General features: G+C 52.5%; 1 protein-coding gene across 6 annotated transcripts; it reads left to right on the top strand.

Annotated features, from left to right (window-relative positions):
- Window positions 1-14,652, top strand: LGALS12 (galectin 12). 6 transcript variants are annotated; one of them, XR_012640211.1, is made up of 10 exons: window positions 1-165; window positions 1,751-1,947; window positions 5,846-6,056; window positions 7,088-7,207; window positions 7,668-7,706; window positions 8,840-8,866; window positions 9,355-9,443; window positions 10,563-10,725; window positions 11,078-13,026; window positions 14,004-14,139. XR_012640211.1 is itself a non-coding variant. In XM_074957938.1 (9 exons), exons 1-9 carry the CDS (start codon window positions 112-114, stop codon window positions 14,148-14,150), a joined length of 1,041 nt encoding a protein of 346 aa, XP_074814039.1. In that variant the 5' UTR covers window positions 1-111; the 3' UTR covers window positions 14,151-14,652. The 6 variants fall into 6 exon arrangements, 4 of the variants coding, with proteins under 4 accessions (XP_074814039.1, XP_074814038.1, XP_074814040.1 ...); XR_012640212.1 differs by having other exon boundaries at window positions 2-165; window positions 11,129-13,026; XM_074957938.1 differs by lacking the exon at window positions 11,078-13,026 and having other exon boundaries at window positions 5,846-6,050; window positions 14,004-14,652.
- Window positions 14,653-15,171: the final 519 nt, after the last annotated feature.

Below are 15,171 nucleotides of genomic sequence, written 5' to 3'. Positions count from 1 at the left end.
CTATTACAAATTTCTCTCCACCCAGTGTGATTGCATCATGTGACTGCTCCAGGCTCTAAAGTTCCCTGCTGGAAGCTGAAGATAACTATTGGGTTTTAGGATTTTCAAGCCATGGGCTCCACTCCTCCGGTAGATTTCATCCTGCAGCCTCCAGTTTTCCACCCGGTGAGTAATCTCTGTGCCCTGGGGCAGCCAGCGTGCAATGAAATTGAAGATCAGTTCACTTCTACTTCCGGCCTTTGCCCAGTTTCATGTGTTCTTAGAGCTGAATCATGCTGTGTTCGGTGGGTGTGAGTCCAGAGCCAAGGTATTGAACTGAAAGCAGTGGCTCCAGGTTTATAGGGGTGCATCTGATCTGAGAGCAGATTATAGCTCCTGCACTCCCATTGTTCGTATTGTGGTAGTAGGTTGGAGCCTTACTCAAGGACCAGGACCCCACCGTGCTAGATGCTGTACAAACAGAACAAAAAAGCAGTCCTTGCCCCAGAAAGCTCCCAAGCTAATGTTCCCCCCTCCTCTCTCTTTCCCTCATGGGCCAAGTTGTGTTTTGTTTCCCAAAAGAGTTAATTGATCTCTGAATGTCTCAAACCTTGGGGTGCCTGACACAAGGCCCCTTACAAAGGCTCTGATTGCCCACAGGGTGGGTGTTTGCCATTTGCTTTAAAACATGCCTTTGTGGGTTTTTGTGTTTTCTCAACGGATCTCAAGAAGGGTGCTGTCAGATATCTGACAGCTGACCTCCCTTCCTGGCAAGCTGGCTCCTTGAGTCCCTACTGCAGCAGGGACTGTCTGGCTTGATCTTAAGTCTAAAGAAAACCTGACTTTTAAAGGGTTAAACCCCAAGCCCTGCATGTGTGACTAGTTTAGCTGGAATCTCATTTTAAGCTCCTCTGTGCAGCTGTGTTTGTTTGTTTGGGGGGAAGGGGCTAATCAGGTTATCACTAAACTTTTTGGCCATCTGGCTGTTCTCTGCACAAATGTCTTTCTGTTGAGCCTTTCTGGACTGATCATGTGAGACTCTGTAAGGTACAGAAACTTCAGCCAAGACCAGGCAGGCGGTTGCTAGTTTCCTTAAATCAAGTCAGTTCCTAGCTCAGGAGGTTGGAGTTGTGGCTCTGCTAAATCCAGGCATCTGCTTTACAAAAAGGTGCTGGTTTTTTAGCTCCTGAATCCATTGTACCCTCAATTCTCCCCAAAGTTTAGTGGGGTTCAGATAAAACATTCTGGCTTTTAATCATCTGGTCAACTAGCCTCCACCAACGGGGAGAAGGGCTGGGGCTTAGGGGCTGTATTATTTTCATACCCTTGTGTGTCTGATCACACTTCCCCCCCCCCCCCCCCGTAGCTTTTGGTTTGACTAGATTTTTTTTTCCAGCACTGACCACTAGCCATTGTGCTAAAGCAATAACTGGTGTCTGATACCCTGGGAAACCGAGGCAGAGAAAGAGGAAGAAGTGGGAGTTTCTTGTGCAAGGTCGCACAGTGAATCAGCTGGAGATAAGACACCCAAGTTCTAACTCCCAGTTGCCCCAGCTAATCTGCTCCTGTTTTAAGATGCCATCCATTCTCCTCCCAAAGCTGGGCATAGAACCCAGGAGATCTGTATTCACAGCACCCCTGCTCTAGCTGCTCTCCTCCCCTCCCAAAGCTGGGAATGGAACCTAGGAGTCCTGTCTCCCAGCCCCAACTGAGCACAGATGAGAGCCTCCTCTCCCTGCCTTCAAACTCTCTATATTCATTCTCCTCTCAGAGCTGGAGAGAGAACCCAAGAGTCCAGTGTTACCAGTCAGAGCTCCCAGACTCTCCCATTTCCAGCACCAATATGGGTCCCTCTCCTCCACCTCTCTGTCCATTCCAGGTGCTCCCGTACATCACGACGATCTTCGGTGGCTTGACCCATGGAAAGATGGTTCTGGTGCAGGGCATGGTCCTTGCAGAGGCCGAAAGGTAAAAGGCTATTTCCCTGGGGCTCAGGCTTCTCATCCTACTCAAACCCCTTGATTCATGGCTCCTGCAGTCAGACAGAAAATGCACCAGTTCAGTGGCTGCTAGGAGTTAATTGTGTTAAACCCTCTGATTTTACAGTGCTCAGGTGAGCTGTAGCTAGAGTTTCCTTTAGTCAGGGAGTTTCAGGATCCTTCCACTCCCTTACAAGGCTGGGCCAGGAATTTGCTTATCTGTGATGCCACTCTATGGGCCTGATTCTTAGCTACACTGAAGCCTTTCTTGCAGCATAAGTCAGTGGAAATGCTCTCCTGATGTAAGGGAATCCCTGACTGGTGTAAGGCCAGAGGAATCATGGCATAGTTGGTACAGCACTGGACTGTGACTTGGGAGACCTGGGTTATACTCCCACCCCGGCCATTGTCAGAGTGCATTATGCTACAGCTAGTATCTGCTTTCCAGGTGACATGGGGGAGGTATGGATTAGAGCAGCCTAGAGGCAACTCTAACTTATTCCTGGGGACAAAGTCGGTTTAAAGTAGAGTTGGGCTTTTTTCTACTTTGTTGGTGATTTTGAAAATGACCCCTTTTTAGGGTCAAGTGGGGACGTTCACTTGGATCCAAAACAAAATGTTTGAGTTTTGATGATTTTTTTAACATCTTTGAATTTAATAACATTAGCAGCAACTTCAAAACAAACCAACAAAAATCACTGAAAATATCAATTTAAAAAAATGGATTCCCCCCCCCCCCCCATGAACAGTTTGGCAAAATCTTCTAGTGTTGCTGAATCTTCATTTCCTTGCCACCCCTCCCCCCAACAAAACAAAACAATTTCAGCCAAAAATGTTTTCCCAGTTCCAGTTTGAAGCTACCAAGGGTTGGGGTTGGGCAATCCCTGGACTCCAGCAGAGTCAGCCTCCAAGCAGGGAGTTAGGGGTTCTAGTCCCTCCTTGACCAGTGGCTAGGGTGCTCTGTGCTGTTCTCTTCTTCCTAGGGAAGCATGAGTGAGAACCACTCTGGGGTGGCTCCACTTCACACAAGTGGTTTAAGCATGAAATGGGGTTAATTTTATGAATTTGCTGAAATCTAACAAACTAGATTTGCCAACTGGATACGTGTTATAGACAATATTGGAATGGAGTGGAATGGCATAAACTCTTTTTTATTGAGTCCAAGGAGCATTAGCTTATTAATTCAGTGCTGGGTTCTTTTCAGGTCAACTTTTAACTTGAATAATATTTGCTTAAATCAAGACACTTGGTTATTCTCAACCAATCAACAGTTCAGTTATTCACTCAGAACCACATCAGCATATAATCAATAGCTCATTAATCAAGTGTAGACCACCAGTGTTCTAGTCCTGTACTGACCACATGGTGTTGTCTCGCAGGCCCTTGTGACGGACTATGGCTGAGGCTCAGCAGTTACACCAAGGACCAATGAAAATCACCAAGATTTCTTATTATTTTTACTTATGCCACCAGTTCTTTAGGACCTAACACACTTATCGCCCTTCCAGTATCTCTCCAAGGAGTAAGGAGGCATTTGTCTCTTAAGGGAGCGGGCCTGCCTGTTCGGATGGATTGGTTTAGAATAGCAAAAGCAATTGCTTACATTTACAGTTCAAATCTCTTGGGTCAGTTTGCCTGGACTTACGAAGGAGGCCATGTCTATGGCAATAGTTACAATCTCTAAACCCTGGTTACTTGAGGTCTTGCTAAAGAGCGTTGGCTCAGCAAGATAACCTACAGGAATTAATGCTAAAAACAGAAGAAATACAATCCTTGCAGTGAAATCTCGCTGCTTTTTCTTCTGTTAAACCTCTGAGTATTGGTTTCACTAGGGATTCTGCAGCTTCTTTGTGGGTTCAGTCAGCTCTTGTTAGTCCTGTGACCCTGTATGACAGGGGGATTCATCAAAACTCTGGGGTCCCACTTGGTGACCTCAATTTTTATATACTCTGATTTGAGGGCTTATTGGAGGGGGCCATCCTCTGATTTCTATTGGTCACTTGCCAAGTGGCTCTTGGCTTTCAGGTTTCTCAGTTTCTCTGCTGCTTCTGTCCATGTCCGGTAGATAGGGCACGGGCTTACCTGCAGTGGCTCCCAGTCAGCGGTGCAGCGGGGGTGCTAAGGCAGGCTTCCTGCCTGTCCTGGCACCATGGACCGCACTGTGCCTTGGAAGTGGCCAGCAGCAAGTCCAGCTCCTAGGAAGAGGCGCGCAAGTGGCTCCGCATGGCTCTTGCCCGCAAGCACATCCCCCCCGCCCCCCAACTCCCATTGGCCAGGAACCAGCCAATGGGAGTGCGAAGCCGGTGCTTGGGGCGGGAGCAGTGCATGGAACCCTGTGCCCCCTCCGCCTAGGAGCTGGACCTGCTGCTGGCTGCTTCCGGGGCGCAGTGCAGTGTCATAACAGGTAGGGACTAGCCTGCTTTAGCTGGGCAGCACTGCCAACGGGACTTTTAAAAGCCTGGTCCATGGTGCTGATGAGAGCTGCCGTGACCCAGTGCCTTACAGTACTGGGTCACGACCCACAGTTTAAAAACCACTGGTCTAGTGCACAGACCTTTACAAAGGAAACAAACCCCCTTGTCTTAATCTGGTAGATGTGTTCTGCACATTCTTTGATGAACTTGAATACTTTTATTTCAAATCTTTCAAGGCGTATTGTAGGATATGAAACATTACATTAGAGGAACAAGACAGATTGTTCACAGATGTAGATCTGATTCATAAGGCAAACAGATCTATAGTTTTGGAGTTGGGGTGCATATTATATATATCAGCGGTTCTCAACCTCCAACCGAATTAGCACACAGCTGCGGCCCAGCTCAGCAGTGTGCTAAAGGCTGCCAGCATGCCAAGGTCACCAAATTCCCGGCTGCCTTGCGCGCAGGGTTCTGGGCTACCCAGTGGGGTCTGGGGCTCCCGGCTGGCCCGATGGGGGTGGGGGTCTGGGGCAGCCACCCTGTCCTGCAAGCTGTGGGGTCCGGGGCAGGCACACGGCAGGGGACTGGGCTGGGGACAGCTGGCCAGCCCCGCAAAGGGAGGGTCTAGGGCTCCTGGTTGGCCCTGCGAGCTCTGGGGTCAAGGGACGGGGCAGCCGGCCCACTGCACGTGGCAGGGTCCGGGGCAATAAGTTGAGAACCACTGCTGTAAACTAAGGGCATGTCTATGCTACCATGGCGCAGCTATGATGCTTCAGCTGCCATAGTGTAGGCACTTCCTACAGTAACAGAAGGCAGTTTTTCCATCGATGCAGCTAATCCACCCCCCCATGAGGTGGTAGCTGGGCCAATGGAAGGATTCTTCTCTTGACCTAGCCACGTCTACTCCAGGGGCTAGGTCAACTTTCCCACAGCGCACAGGGTGTGACTTGTCACAGCCCCGAGCGAAGTAGCTAGGTCGATCTAAGTTTAAGTGTTGAGCAGGCCTACGAGATGAAGTCTTTTCCATAAAAATTTTTTGGGAGTCTTTGGTCTGAGAAACCAGCAATAGCTGGAAGGTTCCTTCTCCAGCGCCAGAGTTCTCCTTCCCTGGGAACTGTGCATTTTAACAGAAGCTTAACTAATGCTCCCCAGACAAGATGTCCCACCTCTTGACTCTCCTAGTCTTCAGCTCCGAGAGGAAGCTAAGGTTTGGAGTAGGCGTAAGAGCTACTGCCACCAGATAGGCAAATGGGCAGAGAGAAGTTGTCAACATCCTATTTTCAAGGTGTATTTGTAGGTCTGTGCTTCTCACAGCTACCTTCATTCCCCCAAATTGAGGTTCAGGCCCCAGGTCTTCAAATATCCTGGACTCCAGCAGGGTCAGTCTTGTCATTGCCTAGAGCTGGGGAGAGAACCCAGGAGTCCATGTAGTGCCCCCTGCCCACTCTCACTCTGTGCTCTGTCCCCCAGGTTCCAGGTGGATTTCCAGTGTGGCTGCAGTCTCATGCCCCGGCCAGACATTGCCATCCACTTCAACCCCCGCTTCCACTCCCGGCCCCACGTAATCTGCAACACCCTGCAGAACGGGCGCTGGCTGGAGGAGACCAAGTTCCCCCACCTCCCCCTCAAGAGGGGAGAGGCCTTCCAGCTGCTCTTCCTCTTTGGGCAGGATGAGGTACAGGTGAGGAGTGGTGGGTGGAGACCTAGCTTGTAGCTGGGTGTTGGGGTCTTATTGGAAATCCTGGGAAGTGGGCGGGCACAAGCCCACCCATGTCTAAAGGCCCTTCTCCCAGCCTTGCCGGATGGGTGTTGGGATGCTTGGGCGTTCCTGTGGCTCTACATGTGTCCCCACCCCAATGGGGGCCAGGGGTTTCCATGGCTACAAGCCCTCCCTTCTGGTAGGCTGAGGGGTTCCCGTGGCTATGTGGCAGGTCTTCTCCCTCCTTGCCCCCCGGCCTTCAGTGGGCTGGTGGTAGCAGTTCCAGGGTGGTAACTGGAGCTGCAGTGGGATGATGATCTCCCTTAGGTGACAGGCACAGAGAGGCCGCAGGCTGTCTCTGACCCCTGTTATCAGCCCGTACGGGCAAATATGCTCCCAATGCCTCCCCCACCAGGAGTTCAGATCCCGGGGGCCCTGTCCAACATTGCCCTGCAGCCCCTTAATGCCAGTGAGTGCTGGTGCGAAGGAGGCCACAGGGGAGCTGGGGCGGGGGGGGGGAATGGTCCCCTTGGAGTAGCTCTGGTGCAGGGGGCTCCCAAGTGTAGAGGTGGCTCCTCTGCAGCAGCCCTGGCACAGGGAGAGGACATGGACAGGACTGCCCTCTGGCTGTTCTGTGCCCCTGGGGGGCATTAAAGGTGGGACAGCCCTTCAGCCTGCCCATGCTAGTGCTGGCAGCTCCTGAATAGGGGAGACATACAGGGGTGAGCCTGGCTCTCTGCTGGCTTAGCCCAAGGTCTCACTGGCATGACTTCATGGGGGCTCTCCTGAATTACACTGGGGTGACTGAGAGCAGCATCAACCCAGTAACTTAGGGGTGGGGAAAGAAAAGGGGCCAGACCTTCAGCGTGTGTAACTAGATGTAGCTGGTGGCTGATTTACACCTGCTGGTGTAACTGGCCCCTCTGACGCCCTGGTGACCATGGTTACTCCAGCTGGTTGCTGAGATCTTGCCCATTCTGGGAGCCGAACTCCTCCCCTCTCCCTCTCTCCAGGTGAGCGTGAATGGGCAGCACTTCCTCCAGTATCGCTCCCACCTGCCCCTGGCCCGAGTGGACACCGTGGGCGTGTTTGGTGACATCATGGTGAAGAGCATGGCCTTCCTACGCAGCAATGTAATCCCCTCTGTGGGGCAAACCAATAGGACGATGGGGCACCCTGCATCGGGGAGGGGAGTCAGTGGGCGGGGACAGGGGCACACAACTTCTGTCGGTGGGGGGAGGGGGAGGATGAGGCCCTGGTATAGGGGGAATGAGGGTGCACACAGAGGCAGTTGGGGACACCCTGAGCCCCTGGCATGAGAAAGGGGATGGGAGTTGCAGGAAGTCCCTGAAAGAACAGGGGATGGGAGGGTAGCAGCCAGGGAGCTGTGAGGGGGAGGGTGGATGGAGGGATGTAAGGAGCTCTGATGTGCACAATGAGCTCAGCCAACAAGCGATGAGGTGTGAGACCCCAATTTACACCAGCTGGGGGTCTGACCCCAGGGACGCAAATGGAGCAACCCCTAATTTACACCAGCTGTGGATCAGGGCCCCAGTCCTTAACACTCTCTCTCTCTCTCTCCTGCATGGGCAGCCCTTTGACGCCAGCCGAACTGAGTACCCTGTTGCTCATGTGAGTCTAGCTGAATGTCTCAGCACCAACCCAATGGGCCGGCGGGTGTTCCCTTGTAGTGCTCCCTCCATCGTCGGCACCAGCTCGAGCCTCCCTCCTATGAGACAACCGCGGTCCGTTTGCAGGGGCAGCTGGTTGAGGTTTTCCAAAGTGCCTGGGGACATTAAAAGGGGGTGCCTGGCCGTAGACACTCCCAACGGGGTCTGATTGTTGAGCCAGCACTGGTTGCTTTGAACATCAGGTGCCTGGAGTTGAGCAGCAACCCCTGAAATATGAATCACCCCCAAATCACCAGCCCTTCTGGGAACTCTTGGTCTTAAATTTAGGCATCTGTCCCTGATAAATCCCAGCACATGCCCCATTGTGGATAGCTCAGCAGAGGACTATCCATCCCCTGGTGTGTCAGCTGAGTAGGGAAGCCAACTTAGGGGCCCTTCAGCCAGCCTTCCCCGATCACACACATCTGGGCTTGTCTCTGCTTCCATGACCCCCATGGGGCTCTGCAGGGGGGCAGAATAGCCAGAGCATGGGCCTGCCCCAGCCACACTCCCACACACCCTGGCAAAGCCAAGGTATTGGTGGGGGGACTTGGTGTCTTCCCTTATTTGTATTATGGTAGCACATAGAAGCCCCCATCACAGACCAGGACCCCATTGGGCTAGGTGCTGTGCAAACACATGGCAAAAACCCAGTCCCTGCCTCAAAGAGCTTCCAATCTGTGATCCTTTTGCATCTCATAGCTGACGGATCAGGGGAGGAGAGGGTGTTAGCGTAGAGGGAATGACCTACCGTCCTGGGTCCTCCAGCAACCCATCTGGGGATCTGTGCCGTGCCTGGTGCCGTTCCCTGAATGCAGCTGATGCCGGAGCCTCCAATCTGGCCCAATGTCTTCAGCCTCTAATAACGCATCACTGCAGCAGTGCAACAGTCTGTCTGACTGAATTGTCCACGCAGCCCCATGCAGGCGGTTCTGAGCGACAGACCATTCCAAGGGTGTGTGTGCTGGTCTCTTCTCCAACCCCCCACCCCCACCCCCCGGCTAGTGGAGGACTGTGTGCACGTGCAACAGGCATGTCCTCATGCAAGTGCAGCTCTCTTGTTCTAACTTTTTCTCCTCTCCTTCCTCCCTTTAGCCAATGCAGCTAAACAGCTCCAAGCTGGTGAGTGAAGCCTGCCTCTGTGATCTCTAACGGGCAGGTTCCTGCACCTGCGAGGCAGCTGGGTTTGATAGGATGGGGGGGATGGCTGAAATTTGAGGTCGGGTTGCAGCTGCTAGCAGAAGTTATGTGCGGAGGGATGGGGCTGCAGGGGGGACTTCTGCACTGGATGCCAGCACTGCTGTGCTTTAACCATGGAGGGTTGTATTGTGGGGGCCTGCTGGATTGGTCCCAGTGATAATTTGGGGTACCCCAGGCCTGATCCCCAGGGACTGGGTTTCCCACAAACTGGGGCGATCCAGTGACAACCCCCCCTTCCCCCCACACACAAACACACTTCCCACCCTCCCATGGGTTCATAATCTCTACAAAGCCATCATCAGACCCCTTCTTCCCGCCCCAGCTTCCTACATAGGGTCCCACTGGGGCTTGTACTCCCTGCTCCTGTGGCTTAAAGGCTAATAATGGCACCTGGGTTTTTCCTTCCTCAGGCTGTGCCATACTGCCACCCGCTCCCCTGTGGCCTTGCATCAAGAGACACCATTACAGTGAGAGGACTGGTTTGCCCAGTGCCAGAGGAGTAAGTATCTGTCCAAACCTCACTCCCCCTTGACCAGCATCTAACCCCCAGCTCCCTATCTGCTGCACTAGGTGTGACTCCTCAGGGACCATTCTGATCAGCCCGTCTGACCTCTGGCTTGTGCTATGCAGAGAAATCCACCCAGGGATTCCTCAGAGAGCCCTGGAGACGGTGCTATGGCAGAAGCGTAAACTGCCACCCTGGTCAGGCCTGGAACCCATGACAAAGGCCCAGGGCCCTCTTGCTGAAGCAGAGGGGAATCCTGGTGGGTGACATCAGTGGAAAAGTCTTTGGCTGCAGCTCTTAGAAGAAAGTAGTTCTGCACCACGTTCCATAAATACATGCTCTCCCCAGCAGGGGGCAGCTGTGACACACACTAGTGCAGGGGTCTCCAACTCAAATGACCATGAGGGCCACATGAAGACTAGTGCATTGGCCCAAGGGCTGCATCACTGACACACACACACACCCCCCCGCTTGCTGCCCCCGGCCCTGTCCCCACCCCCAGGGAGTGCAGGAGGGGTGCAGGGTGTGGCAGGGGCTCAGGGCAGGGAGTTGGGGTGTGGGGTGCAGGAGGGGGTTGGGGTGCGGCAGGGGGCTCAGGGCAGGGGTGTGGGGTGCAGGAAGGGTGTGGGGTGCGGCAGGGGGCGGGCAGGGAGTTGGTGTGCAGGAGGGGTTTGGGGTGCGGGCTCCAGTCCAGCACTGCTTACCTAGAGTGGCTCCGGGGTGGCAGGGGTGTGCACCGGGGCCAGGGCAGGCTTGCTGCCTGCTGCCCTGGCCCCTGGCCCTGCACTGCTCTGCTCTGCTCCACCCCAGGAAGCAGCCGGAACCACGTCCCTCGGGGGGAGGGGAGGTGGGGTGCATGTGCTGCTCTTGCCACTCCTCCAGGTACCTCCCCCAAAGCTCCCATTGGCGCTGCAGGGAGCAGCGTGGAGTTCGTGGCGCCACGGGGTAGGCAGAGGGGTGCGCAGGAGGCAGGGTGTGGGGAGTTTGGCGGGCTGCACTAAAGAACCCTGCGGGCTGCCTGCGGCTTGCGTGTTTGAGACCCCTGCCAACCTTCCGGTGGCCCCACCACCACCCCCCCACCTACCGTGTCTCTGAGCTAAACCTTCCCTGCAGATTCAGCCTCAGCCTGAGGGAAGACCCGTCCCATGTGCCCCTAAGACTCAGCGCCTGCTTCAGAACCAGAGCCCTGATGTGGAGCTCCTTCCCAGATGAGGCCCTGAGCCATGCAGAGAAAGTGGCAGCCTGCTTCCCCTTTCATCCCCAGCGCTTCTTTGAGGTAACGCTCTATTGGCACGGAAGGAGCAGGGTCTGTCTCTTGCAGGGGTAGCAAATGGGGCTCAGGCTGACTAATAACATCCCTATGTGTAAAGAACAGGAGTATCTGTGGCACCTTAGAGACGAACAAATGTATTTGAGCATAAGCTTTCGTGGGCTACAGCTCACTTCATCGGATGCATAGAGTGGAACATATAGTAAGAGGATATATATACATACAGAAAGTATGAAAAGGTGGAAGTTGCCAGACCAACTCTAAGAGGCTAATTAATTAAGATGAGCTATTATCAGCAGGAGAAAAAAGCTTTTGTAGTGATAATCAATATTGTTAATCTTTCCAACTATACTCTTAGGACAGACTCTTCTGCTGGGCTATCTCGGGGCCTCTCCTTTTGTCCCTCCAGGCCCACGAACATGATACAGTTCTGCAGTGACCTAGAATCCTACTTTCGACGTCTCCGACTCAGACTATTTCCAACACAGCTCTGAACAATATACTAACCCACAGAACCCTTCCTACCAGCAGTACAAAAAGAAGGATTCTGCATGGACTCCTCCTGAAGGTCGAAACAACAGACTGGACTTCTACATAGATTGCTTCCGTCGATGTGCACGGGCTGAATTTGTGGAAAAGTAGCATCACTTGCCCCATAACCTCAGCCGCACTGAACACAACGCCATCAACAGCCTCAGAAACAACTCTGACGTCATAATCGAAAAGGCTGACAAAGGAGGTGCTGTCGTCATCATGAATAAATTGGAATACGAACAAGAGGCTGCTAGGCAGCTCTCTAACTCCACATTCTACAGGCCATTATCCTCTGATCCCACTGAGGATTACCAAAAGAAACTACACCATCTGCTCAAGAAACTCCCTGAAAAAGCATAGGAGCAGATCTGTACAGACACATGCCTAGAACCCCTACCAGGGGTATTCTATTTGCTACCCAAGATCCATAAACTTGGAAATCCTGGACTCCCCATCATCTCAGGCATTGGCACCCTAAGAGCAGGATTGTCTGGCTATGTGGACTCTCTCTCCTCAGGCCCTATGCTACCAGCACTCCCAGCTATCTTCGAGACACCACTGACTTCCTGAGGAAACTACAATCCATCGGTGATCTTCCTGAAAACACCATCTGAGCCACTATGGATGTAGAAGCCCTCTACACCAACATTCTACACAAAGATGGACTACAAGCCATCAGGAACAGTATCCCCGATAATGTCACGGCTAACCTGGTGGCTGAACTTTGACCTCGTCCTCCCCCACAACTATTTCACGTTTGGGGACAATATATACCTTCAAGTCAGCGGCACTGCTATGGATACCCGCATGGCCACACAGTATGCCAACATTTTTATGGCTGTCTTAGAACAATGCTTCCTTAACTCTCATCCCCTAATGCCTCTACTCTACTTGCGCTACATTGATGACATCTTCATCATCTGGACCCATGGAAAAGGAGCCCTTGAGGAATTCCACCATGATTTCAACAATTTCCATCCCACCATCAACCTCAGCCTGGACCAGTCCACACAAGAGATCCACTTCCTGGACACTACGGTGCTAATAAGCGATGGTCACATAAACACCACCCTATACCGGAAACCTGCTGACTGCTATGCCTACCTACATACCTCCAGCTTCCATCCAGGACACACCACGTGATCCATTGTCTACAGCCAAGCTCTAAGATACAACCGCATTTGCTCCAATCCCTCAGACAGAGACAAACACCTACAAGATCTCTATCAAGCATTCTTAAAACTACAATACCCACCTGCTGAAGTGAAAAAACAGACTGACAGAGCCAGAAGAGTACCCAGAAGTCACCTACTACAGGACAGGCCCAACAAAGAAAATAACAGAACGCCACTAGCCATCACCTTCAGCCCCCAACTAAAACCTCTCCAGTGCATCATCAAAGATCTACAACCTATCCTGAAAGATGATCCCTTACTCTCTCAGATCTTGAGAGACAGACCAGTCCTCGCTTACAGACAGCCCTCCAACTTGAAGCAAATACACTCCAGCAACCACACAACAAAAACACTAACCCAGGAACCTATCCTTGCAACAAAGCCCGATGCCAACTCTGGCCACATATCTATTCAAGTGACACCATCATAGGACCTAATCACATCAGGGGCTCATTCACCTGCACATCTACCAATGTGATATATGCCATCATGTGCCAGCAATGCCCCTCTGCCATGTACCTTGGCCAAACCGGACAGTCTCTACGCAAAAGAATAAATGGACACATCTGTCATCAGGAATCATAACATTCAAAAATCGGTAGGAGAACACTTCAAACTCTCTGGTCACTCAGTAGCAGACTTAAAGGTGGCAATTTTGCAATAGAAAAACTTCAAAAACCGACTCCAAGGAGAAACTGTTGAACTTGAATTGATTTGCAAACTAGATACCATTAACTCAGGCTTGAATAGAGACTGGGAGTGGCTGGGTCATTACACTAATTGAATCTATTTCCCCATGTTAAGCATCCTCACACCTCTTGTCAACTGTCTGAAATGGGCCATCTTGATTATCACTACAAAAGGTTTTTTTTTTTCTCCTTCTGATAATAGCTCATCTTAATTAATTAGCCTCTGAGAGTTTGGTCTGGCAACTGTAATACTGTCTGGGGGATCTCCTGAGGGTCCAGCCACTGGAGACCCCAGCACCCTATTTTTCACCTGGGGCTGCATGTAGCCTAGGGAGGAGGCACAGAGTACAGGGCTTCTGCACATATTCTCTGCAGCCCCATCACCTGCGCTGGGGTAGCTGCCATCAGCATGCCCTGTAGGCTCATCAGTAGGACTGAAAGCCCCCTCCTCCCAGGCCCCCTGCCCCTGAAAAATTTCAGGCAGGGTGGGTTAAACCTGGAGCCCAGAGCTTCAGTTCCCTGCAACCCCTGGGCTGCCTCAGTCCTTCACAGACAGACAGTGGAATCCCCCCTCTATCCTCCCCCATGTTACAGTTCCCTGGCTCTTGTCCTCCCACCCTACAGGTGGCTGCAGTTCTGCCGAGCTATGTGACAGTGGGTGGGGGAGGAGAGTGACTTGCCACTCCAAAGGTAGCTGCATCTCAGCAAGCCAACTGGGGAGGGGGTGAGGGATTGTAACTGCTACACAAATACAGACTCACATCCTCTGCTGAGATAGTCCTGTTTCCATTGACTCCAAGGGAGTGATGCTCATTAACACCAGTTGGGGATCTGGCCCATACCTGCCATCACATTCTCTGCCAAACCTCTCCCAATCCTCTTCTAGCTGCTGCTTGTCTGTGAAGAGGGGAGTTTCAAACTGGCACTCAACGGGATCCCCCTGGGCCAGTATGACACGCCTTCGCTCTCCTGGGACCGGATCACAGAGCTGTGGATAGAGGGTGACGTCACACTCTACAGTGTCCTCTCCTGACCCCTTCACTGCCAGGAGTCTTGTGGGCTCTGCTCAGACTGCATGGACTGGACTGGGCCCTGCGTGTTTGAAGGAACTATTGCATGGGGTGGTGGGGCTGTCCCAGTGAGATAATCCAGTCTCCCTTCCGGCTGATTCTCCATTCACTGGAACCCCCATGGACTGGGCTGGCTAGAAGATAGGCCCATTCCTTAGCATTCATTCCATTCTTTGCACAGGGTGGCAGAAGCAGGTAAGCAAGGGGCAGTCCTAGAGGTATCCTCTAGTGCCCTTCTGGGTGGCATAAAATGCGGACAGGACTCTTCCTTGCATGGAGTGACAGGTTCCAGCACTGGACATGCACCGTGTGGTTCTAGTGAGACAACCTGGTTCTCTCCAGCTGCCATATGGCTTGCTCTAAAGGGCTTGGTTATGTTCCTGGGCACCAGCTCTTCCTTGGCATGTATATTTGCTCTCCATCAAGGTTAGTTTGTTTGCTATTTTAATTGTAATAAAGTCCCTTTTCTGCAATGCTCTGACTCTGCTGAGCCACTGGCAGGGGTGGGGGGAGGGAGATGCTGAGTGCTGGGGGTGGGGTGTGGAGCCGTCCCACATGAAATGTTAAACACCTTGGGGCCTTGAGCCTATTGGCCTCTGATTCCCAGCTCCTGTGCTTCTAGCTTTAAGAAACGTCTGTCCTTTTCCCACCTGTACTCTGAGGCCTGATGGCTCCCTGTGGCCCTATGGGCCTTGAGGCAAGCAGCCAGTGAAGAGCATACAGCAGCCAGTGAAGGGCATACCAGCCATAGTGAAAGGCATACTGGCCACATCCCCAATCCACCCCCTCACAGGTATAACCTGCACCCACTCAGTGTGGTGGTCTGTCTTCTGTTCATGATGGTTGGGCCACAGGCAAGTTGACAAATCTATTACAGCCTCAGCTAACTCAGTTGGGTCTTATAGTTGAGGCAGCAGATGTGCCTGCTTGGGTATCCCAAGTTCGGTCCTTGCTGCATAACTCAGGCATGGCCTGTTGAGCGTT

The sequence above is a fragment of the Natator depressus genome, chromosome 7, assembly GCF_965152275.1.
Source record: "Natator depressus isolate rNatDep1 chromosome 7, rNatDep2.hap1, whole genome shotgun sequence".
NCBI lineage: Eukaryota > Metazoa > Chordata > Testudines > Cheloniidae > Natator > Natator depressus.
Note: the sequence above shows the minus strand (reverse complement) of the source record. Positions and strands in the feature narration are given on the sequence as shown.

Excerpts from the sequence above, each read along its gene's own strand:
- LGALS12 (XM_074957937.1), top strand. The coding sequence starts at position 112 with ATGGGCTCCACTCCTCCGGTAGATTTCATCCTGCAGCCTCCAGTTTTC. Across the intron at positions 8,867-9,354 it reads AGCTAAACAGCTCCAAGCTG|GCTGTGCCATACTGCCACCC; the intron begins GTGAGTGAAGCC and ends TTCCTTCCTCAG. Across the intron at positions 9,444-10,562 it reads GTTTGCCCAGTGCCAGAGGA|ATTCAGCCTCAGCCTGAGGG; the intron begins GTAAGTATCTGT and ends CCTTCCCTGCAG.